The 10,000-nt window shown below is 45.6% G+C and overlaps 1 protein-coding gene across 2 annotated transcripts in view; it reads left to right on the top strand.

Annotated features, from left to right (window-relative positions):
- The first annotated feature begins 2,547 nt into the window (after nucleotides 1-2,547).
- ercc6 (excision repair cross-complementation group 6) overlaps nucleotides 2,548-10,000 on the top strand; it is a 28,507-nt gene continuing 21,054 nt past the window's right edge. Inside the window, exons 1-5 of one of the 2 annotated variants that reach the window (XM_031578548.2) lie at nucleotides 2,548-2,691; nucleotides 3,614-3,975; nucleotides 4,525-4,645; nucleotides 5,263-5,368; nucleotides 7,966-8,677. In XM_031578548.2, coding sequence (XP_031434408.1) covers nucleotides 3,623-3,975; nucleotides 4,525-4,645; nucleotides 5,263-5,368; nucleotides 7,966-8,677 — 1,292 coding nt within the window. In that variant the 5' untranslated portion in view covers nucleotides 2,548-2,691; nucleotides 3,614-3,622. The other variant, XM_042709599.1, reaches the window with a different exon arrangement.

Below are 10,000 nucleotides of genomic sequence, written 5' to 3'. Positions count from 1 at the left end.
GATTCCCATGTGTGTGTTATTATGTCATCATGCCTTGTTTGTGATTACTGTGTTTACTGTGTCATAATGGTGTTTTAATGGTGCTACTGTCAGGTTTCATGTTGCATTGCTGCTTAAAGACCTATTATGCTTTCCCTTTTCCTTTGGTGTGTTAAACACCTTTCCTTTAGTGAGTTCTGGAGCTTTCCTTTAGTGTGTTAAACACCTTTCCTTTAGTGAGTTCTAGAGCTTTCCTTTAGTGTGTTCTAGAGCTTTCCTTTAGTGTGTTCTAGAGCTTTCCTTTAGTGTGTTATATTCCTTTCCTTTAGTGAGTTATATTCCTTTCCTTTAGTGAGTTCTGGAGCTTTCCTTTAGTGTGTTAAACACCTTTCCTTTAGTGAGTTCTAGAGCTTTCCTTTATTGTGTTAAACACCCTTCCTTTAGTGAGTTCTAGAGCTTTCCTTTAGTGTGTTATATACCTTTCCTTTAGTGTGTTCTAGAGCTTTCCTTTAGTCTGTTCACTAAAGTTCAGAAGTCTGTCTGAGGCCACTGGGGATTACATGGCTGTACAACATAAAACAACACAACCACTAACAACACTGCAACCACAGCCATAACCACAAACACAACACTGCAACCACAGCCATAACCACAACCACAAACAACACTGCAACCACAGCCATAACCACAAACAACACCAAACTCCAACACAAACACAAACACACTGCAAACACAACCATACACACAAATGCAACCACTGCAAACCCAGGCCACAGCGGCCAAGAGACACAGGATGAAATACATCCTCAAAGACAAGCTGAGTACTGTGGGATCGGCCCAGGGTTGCGTTTCCTGATAGCACTGTGTGTGTGTGTGTGTGTGTGTGTGTGTGTGTGTGTGTGTGTGTTTTAGAGAAGAGCGGACTGACGGTGGCTGTTGTGCAACGACTATCATTAAAGCTCTCTCTCCCTCTTTCTCCCTCCCTCCATCCTTCTCTCTCTCTCTCCCTCTTATCTAGTTACCATGGCCATGCAATGCACAAAGACACCTTCGGGAAACGCTTCCCTAAACTATAGTGAGGATTTGGCCGTGTCTGTTTAAACAGCTGGAGTCAAGGCTCACAACTGGCCCAGATACGGCCCACCCGGTTCGGTCTTTATCTGGGTCAGCGGGGTTCTGGCGCAGGCTGAGGGCCACTCAGCAAAAACATGATCTCTCATTGTTACTGTGTTAGAAATGTGTAGTGGTACGCAAATAGCTTTTACACTATTTCATCCTTACAAAGTACCCCTGATAAAACATACGTGCAGGGGGGACAGGGGAGGGTCTGTGTGTGGAGTACAAGGGGTGTGTGTGTGTGTCTGTGTGTGTGTAACTGCATGAGAGAGAGAGAGAAAGAGAGAGAGAGTGAGAAAGAGGGAGAGAGTGAGAAAGAGGGAGACTGTGTGTGTGAGTTAGTTAGTTAGTAACTGAGTAAGTGAGAGAGAGAATGTGTGTGTGTTTATTTATGTGATGACTCGAGTTGCCTCCCTGCTTGATGTAAAAGTTTCCAGACGCGGCTCGGCTGCTGATGGATAGTGTAAATCTGCGTCTGGGGGAAGCTGCTGGCACGTTCGGGAGATGAACGAGAAGGATCGCTAATGGCGTCAAAGCCATAAAAACTGTCTGAAACGAGTAATTCGAGTGGATTAAAAATGTCACTCGAATCCCAACACGCTACAAATACACACCCACGCACATAAAAATGAGAAAACAATGTATATCTCCTTTGACATATTTCACCGTTATAACATTTGAAACATTTCTACACTTAGGTTCATTCAGCGTTGAATCCTCTGGGACTCGTGTGATCCTAGTTTCCTCAGCTAGTGATCGAAGGCCTGTGGAGTCTATAGAGATTTGGCGCCATCTAGAGTCTATACATCGACATAACAAAGGTGAAACTGGTTACACTATTTGAACTATTATAAATATTACGATAAGCTGAATTAATTCAAAGTATCATAACCGCTCAGAACTACAGAGAGAGCAAAGTTCTCGCAAAGACTTCCTGAAGTAGCTTATCTTAGCTTAGCTTATCTTATTAACAAGGCCCGGGACCCCCACCTGACGTGGACTCTTATCCCGCCCCCACACCTCAAGTCTGTGTTTTGTAAACACACACTACATTGCACACTGCACATTGCACATTCACTTTTGCACTCCTGCCCTGCTTTTTGCATTTTTTATATACATTTTTTTATATATATATATATATATATTGTATCCTATATACTGTGTTTTATCTGAAATACTTCTCTCATGTGTAGTACTTAGTGTGTTTTTATGTTATGTGTAGTACTTATTGTGTTTGTATGTTTTATGTTCACTGTATGCACCTATACACCAGAACAAATTCCAGGTAGGTCTAAAACCTACTTGGCAATTAATACTATTCTGACTATTCTGATCTTTGCAGTTCCGCGCGGCAACGGACCACTCAGTTCCACACGTGAAACAGCCGGGCCACTAGAGGGCACTGTGAAAACATGAAGCTTTTTTTTTAGCTCCCTGAAAGGAAGGAAACGACAAAGTCTAAACAAAAACGTGAACAGCTGGCTGGATAACATTGTGTAACGTAGCGATTGACCAAGCAGCGTTCACATCCGAAGACACATCACTGAACTTTGGTTTCCGAAATAAATGATTTGAAAGCTTTCAAGAGTTTGCCAGGTTTGTGGTGCCTACTTGTGTTGACCAAGGTTATCCGTAAGGGACTTTAGATCACTCATCATTAGCTGATAACGAGCCTGTTCGCTAGTTAGCCGTCTAGCAACCACTGGTGGTGTTGGATAACCATCAACAATAAGCTAGGAATCATCACACGAATAGTCAGCGAATAGTCAGTCTAGCTGTGAACATTGGTATTGCTTTCAATTAGATACATTTGATCGCAGACAGACTATTGATATCAGTTGAAAGGTAACGGTGTTCAACTTGCCATTCAAGTTAATTCATTTTAAGATAACGCTTAGCTAGAAAGTTAGCGAGTTAATATGTGCTAGTGTGTTAAAAGTTTTGCTTGCTAACACGTCAGCTAGCAAGCAGGTGTTTATATGACCGGGTCAATCTTTGTTGTTTGTCACTTCTAGTATACGGCTACAAGATCTCTAACAGGGGCTGGGATACAACTGCAATATCTTTGTCGCTGTGTGATCGATTGATATATGGCACTGATTACCAACAACAGCTAACGATAGTTAGTATAATCAGTATCAACATTGGTTAGCTTGCTATATATTACTGCAAACTTGACGATACTATTCCCTGCGGTTTCAACTGTCTTGCAAAGATGCCACATAAGTGTTGCGTAATTTAGAAAGTATTTATATATATTTATATAAAGTATTTATTCGTTTTACTAAGTTGTTATTTGAGAATGTCAGAGCGGTAATTTAGCGGTATAAGTGTAAGATTCTCACTGCCAAGACAGGTGCACACTCCTGGGGCACACACTGCGCCTCTAAGATTACGCCAAACAATCAGGCGCATCTCCAATTTATGCAACAACACTCACATAAACTACCTGTTCAGCAAATCACACCTGGCTAAACAAGCAGCTTAACCAATCACACTTCATGCTTGTGCCTGCCAGCATCGCATTATGCCAGCGGAGGGGGACGGGCAGCAGGATCAGCTGGCGATGCCCGATCAGGAGAAAGAGGATGGCACCGGTCAGGGGTCCAGTCAGCCCGGCCAGCCCGCTCCGACCCAAGAGGGGTCAGGGGAGGGGAACAGGAAGGGCCCTCTTGTGCAGATTGACAGGCAGCAGATCCAGTCGGTGTCGGTGAGCGCCCAGGGGGAGGAGCTTCAGGGCCTGGGCGTGGCCGTGTACGACCAGGATGTGCTGGAACAGGGCGTCATACAGCAGGTGGACCGTGCCTACCAGCAGGCCAATCAGGAGGCAGCGCGGGCCGACGCCCAGAAAGAGCATGAGGCCGTGCTGGATGATGTCAGGTAAGCCCCCCCCCCCCCCCACACACACACACACATACACACACACACCCACAACCCCATGCAGAATGACTGGCAACTGCCTCTTTGGAAACACACACACACACACACACACAGATGTACAAGCGCGAGAGCTCATCCTGTTGCTATGAGAACTTTTGTGGTCTTTTTTTTATTTCTCCCTGTCTCCCCATCTCTCCATCTCTCCCCACCCCGTCTCCCTCCCTGTCTCTCCCCATCTCTCTCCATCTCTCCCTCCCTGTCTCTCCATCTCTCCATCCCTCTCTATCCCTCTCCCCATCCCTTTCTCCCTGTCTCTCCTCATCTCTCCCTCTCTCTCCTTGTCTCTTTCCATCTCTCTCCATCTCTCCCTCTCCTTGTCTCTTTCCATCTCTCCCTGTCTCTCCCCATCTCTCTCCATCTCTCCCTCTTTCTCCCTGTCTTTTTCCATCTCTCCATCTCTCTCCCTGTCTCTTTCCATCTCTCTCTCTCTCCCCATCCCTTTCCATCTCTTCCTCTCTCTCCCTCTCCATCCCTCTCTCCCTGTCCCAGGTCCTGTATGTCTGCATTGAAGCACATTAATAAGATCCTGGCCCAGCTGAGTCCTCACGCCACCTCCAGTAAGGACATCAGCAGGAAGTTAGAGTCAGTCCGCCGACAGAAAGAGAACAAGGTGTGTGTGTGTGTGTGTGTGAGTTGTGTTGTGTGTGAAATTGTGTGTGTATGGGCATATGTGAGTGTGTATGTCTGCATGTGCATGTATGTGGGTGTGTATGTGGGTGTAACTTTGTGTGTGTACATGTGTGTGTGTACCTGTGTGTGTGTAACTCTGTGTGTGTACATGTGTGTGTGCAACTCTGTGTCTGTGTGTGTAACTGTGTGTGTGTGTGTGTGTGTGTGTGTGTAACTCTGTGTATGTAACTGTGTGTGTGTGTGTGTGTGTGTGTGTGTGTGTGTGTGTGTGTGTGTGTGTGTGTGTGTGTGTGTGTAACTCTGTGTGTGTACATGTGTGTGTGTACCTGTGTGTGTGTAACTCTGTGTGTGTAACTCTGTGTGTGTACATGTGTGTGTGCAACTCTGTGTCTGTGTGTGTAACTGTGTCTGTGTGTGGTGTGTGTGTGTGTGTGTGTGTGTGTGTGTGTGTGTGTGTGTGTGTGTGTAACTCTGTGTGTGTACATGTGTGTGTGTACCTGTGTGTGTGTAACTCTGTGTGTGTACATGTGTGTGTGCAACTCTGTGTCTGTGTGTGTAACTGTGTCTGTGTGTGTGTGTAACTCCGTGTGTGTGCAGGAGAAGCAGCTAAAGAAGATCAGGGCCAAGCAGAAGCGACTGCAGGCGGTGCTGGGGGGGGAAGATGCCCAGAGACTAGAGGATGTGCTGTCCGATGTGGAGGAGGGTGAGGGAGTGAGAACATGTGTGTGTGTGTGTGTGTATGTGTGTGTGCGTTTGTGTGTGTGTGTTTGTGTATGTGTGTGTGTGTGTATGTGTATGTGTGTGCACAGGTGTGTGTGTGTATACAGTGGGGAAAATAAGTATTTGAACCCCTGCCGATTTCGCAAGTTTGACCACTTGCAAAGAAATGTGTGATCTATAATTGTAATAGTAGGTGTATTTTAACAGTGAGAAACAGAATATCAACAAAAAAATCCAGAAAACTGCATTTTATAACATTTATGATACTTATTTTCTGCATCAAATACAAATAAAGTCATAAATGTTAGAAAATGCAGTTTTCTGGATTTGTTTGTTTATATTCTATTTCTCACTGTTAAAATACACCTACCATTACAATTATAGAACACACATTTGTTTGCAAGTGGCCAAACTTGCGAAATCGGCAGGGGTTCAAATACTTATTTTCCCCACTGTATGTGTGTTTGACTGACAGAGACTGGAGATTGGAGAATGAGATGTTGTGAGTGTGACTGTGTGTGCGCGCGCGTGTGTGTGTGTGTGTGTGTGTGTGTGTGTGTGTGTGTGTGTGTGTGTGTGTGTGTGTAGGGGTGCACAGTGGAAGCTCTGTGTGGCTGACTGTGTGTGAGTGTGACTGTGTGCGTGCGTGCAGGGGTGCACAGTGGAAGCTGTGAGTGTTTGTGTGTGTGTGTGTACATATATCAAATGCAACATATGCAGGGTTTTTCCTGGGTCAAAATGGGTCTTCGGTGCTCCAAAAAAAAATGTGCGCGCAGTCTGTGTTACCATGTCACCTGGTAGCTTACATTTTACCATTTCATAAATAATGAGGATATGCTTCAGGAAATCATTTTGCTTCCACTTTAGATTCAAATAGATTGACAATAGTCCAAGCCCCATGGTGCTATCATGTATGGTTCAAAGATTATTAAGGTTTACCTCTTTACATATATATGCAAACTACTGAAATGTATATCAATAGAATCTAGAACTAACCAGTGGTCAGAAATGGAACACACAAATTATGAAAATCAAGTTTATCTATTATTACTATTCATTTTTATTATACAAACCTACATACCATTATTTTTGTTTTTATTATTAAAACTGTCCACAAATATGTTTAATAGTGTATTTAACTTCTATTGGCCCACCAATGGAGGCTGCGTTGGAAATCAAACTTTTGTCAGCATTTTGAGTGGACATTTCATTTGCATTTGTAAAGGTGTATTCGTGCACGTCGGGCTGGCCCTCGCAGCGGAACGACAGTTTACAACCGCACCGGTTTATCAATGATAATATTAATTCGAGATGCAACACAAATATATCCGCTCTCCTCCGAACGAGCTGAGCTTTCATTGATAAACCAATGCGGTTGTCTGCCTCTCCCGAGGACCCGCGGTCTACTGGTACTCGTTCAAACGGGAAAACAAATCAAATAATAGCCTACACCTGTGTAGGTCCTCAACATAGCAGATAATACATTGAAAGCCATGAATACTGAAAATGGAATGTTATGCTCAAAATCACCGCCGACTGAGGAAGTCAGGATGCATACGCAAGTTGAGTGATTGGCAGCTGGCCGCTCTGTCCATTCGCGCACCTCACAGTTGCGTATTGTTCAGATAAGAAGACACGCTTATCAACTCGATTACTATTGATCAAAACAGAACGAGGTTTCGGCTGTAGCCTATACTTGAAACATACTATTGAGACCATATTCGAACATGCATTGCACGCGTGATGAAGGCGCATCCCACCACCTGAGCGAAATAATACATTTATAAATCTATAAATAACAGCTCACCTTTATTTTTTTAACCAGATTTGTAAACAGGTCGCGATCAATATTTTGCAGTACAATAGGCTACCTTGTTTAAAAATCGAATTACGGTAGATGCATGCTAGCATTGCGCTAAATAATTAGACAGATAACATTAATTAGTGGTGTTAACATAAAGTCAGTTATTGTATATGGCATTAATATTATTCTAAAACACCTTCACTAGTTGTTTTAACCAGATTTGTAAGCAGGTTGTAAACAACATTTTTGAAGTGCCTTGGTTTAAAACAGCTAAAAGCTAGCTACATTAAGTTGCTTGCTCAAATCTCAAATTCAAACCAACGTATTCTCTAAACTGGCAAGCTTGGAGCAGCCTCTTTTCAATGATTGGCTCAGGGGGTGGGAGGTGGGACAAGCTGCTGCCTTGAAGTCGACGGTGAGGGCTCAAAACACCATTAAGCTGAATTGCGCCATGAATGACAGCTTTTTTTTATTTATTTTTTATCGCTGACTTTTTTTGGTGCCTTAGGCGCTCGGGATTTGTTGTAGGCGCTCGGGAAAACGGCTTAGGCGCGCGCCCAAATTTTCTCCATGCAGGAAAACCCTGCATATGTGTGTGTAATAAATATGTGTGTGTCTGTGTGTGTGTGTATTAAATATATGTGTGTGTGTGTGTGTACATATATCAAATGCAACATATTTGTGTGTATTAATTATGTGTGTGTGTGTGTGTGTGTGTGTGTGTGTGTGTGTGTGTGTGTGTAATAAATACATGTGTGTGTATGGGTGTGTATTAGAGCCTGGCCCATCCTCTCTGGGAAGCATGCTGATGCCAGCCCAGGAGTCCGAATGGGAGGAGCTTATCCGTCTGGGTCACATGACCCCGTTCGGCACACGCATAGCTCCGCCCCCTGAGAAGCCAGCCCGTAAGCTGATGCTGAGCGAAGGCGGGGGCTTCGAGCTCTACCTCAACGAGCAGGCGACGCTTGCCCAGAGCCGCAAGAAGAAGCCACGCCCCCCAGCCAAAAACGGACCAAAAAGCCCCTCCCCCGCTGGTGATAAGCCCCGCCCCGTGGCGGCGGCGGCAGACTCCGCCCAGCAGTGTAAGCGGGAAAAGCGCATGCGGCGGCTGCAGCGGACAGCGTTGCGGGCGCATCCTCGGGCGCGCGGGGAGAAGGCGCCCCCTAAGGGCCAGCGGCGGCCGCGCGGCTCAGACAGCGAGGGGGGGTCCGGCAGCGAGGGCCCCCCCAGCGAGGAGCTGATGGACCCAGAGGAACCCGACAGAGACGACGAGTTCTGGGTGGACGAGGAAGAGGAGTACGAGCTGAAGGCTATCAGGAGGAAGAGCGGGGCTGGATCAGGAGGAGCCCGCAGGAAGAAAGAGAAAGAGGAAGAGGATGAGGAGTACAGACCCAGCGACTCAGAAGGAGAGGAGGATTCTGGGAAGAAAGGGAAGGTGAAGAGATGCAAAGACGATGGAGACATCAACTACTACCGGCAGAGAATCAGGTGTGTGTGTGTGTGTGTGTGTGTGTGTGTGTGTGTGTGTGTGTGTGTGTGTGTGTGTGTGTGTGTGTGTGTGTGTGTGTGTGTGTGTGTGTGTGTGTGTGTGTGTGTGTGTGTGTGTGTGTGTGCGTGTGCATGAGACATCAGCTACTACCGGCAGAGAATCAGGTGTGTGTGTGTGTTTGACATCAACTACTACCGGAAGAGAATCAGGTGTGTGTGTGTGACATCAACTACTACCGGCAGAGAATCAGGTGTGTGTGTGTGTGTGCATGAGACATCAACTACTACCGGCAGAGAATCAGGTGTGTGTGTGTTTGACATCAACTACTACCGGAAGAGAATCAGGTGTGTGTGTGTGTGACATCAACTACTACCGGCAGAGAATCAGGTGTGTGTGTGTGTGTGTGTGTGTGTGCATGAGACATCAACTACTACCAGCAGAGAATCAGGTGTGTGTGTGTGTGTGTGTGTGCATGAGACATCAACTACTACCAGCAGAGAATCAGGTGTGTGTGTGTGTGTGACATCAACTACTACCGGCAGAGAATCAGGTGTGTGTGTGTGCATGAGACATCAACTACTACCAGCAGAAGATCAGGTGTGTGTGTGTGTGCATGAAACATCAACTACTACCGGTAGAGAATCAGGTGTGTGTGTGTGTGTGTGCATGACACATCAACAACTACCGGCAGAGAATCAGGTGTGTGTGTGTGTGTGTGCATGAGACATCAGCTTCATTAGACAGAGAATCGTGTGTGTGTGTGTGTGTGTGTTGATGGAGTGAGAAATCAGGTGATGGTTAAAGTATGTGCATCAGGAGAATGTGTGTATGTTAGATGAGTACTACAGAGTTACAGCCAGGTGTGTGTGTCTGTGTGGTGTGTGTGTGTGGTGTGTGTGTATGGGGATGGGGGGGGGGGGGGAGATTGACAGCTCTGTGCAGACTAAGTGAGATTGCTCTGTTCAGTCATTGTGCATTAATGAGGACTGTAATGAGAAAGCCAGTGGGGAGGGAGGAGGGAAATAGAGTTGGCACCATAGATACTATACTAGTGCAGGAGAGAGGGAGGGAAATAGAGTTGGCACCATAGATACTATACTAGTGCAGGAGAGAGGGAGGGAAATAGAGTTGGCACCATAGATACAATACTACTGCATTAGAGAGAAAGGACATAGAGTTGGCACCACAGACACTATACTACTGCATTAGAGAGGGAGGGAAATAGATTTGGCACCATAGATACTATACTAGTGCAGGAGAGAGGGAGGGGAATAGAGTTGGCACCATAGATACTATACTAGTGCAGGAGAGAGGGAGGGAAA

This window comes from Clupea harengus, chromosome 13 (assembly GCF_900700415.2).
Source record: "Clupea harengus chromosome 13, Ch_v2.0.2, whole genome shotgun sequence".
Lineage (NCBI taxonomy): Eukaryota > Metazoa > Chordata > Actinopteri > Clupeiformes > Clupeidae > Clupea > Clupea harengus.
This window is presented reverse-complemented; position numbering and strand designations above follow the sequence as displayed.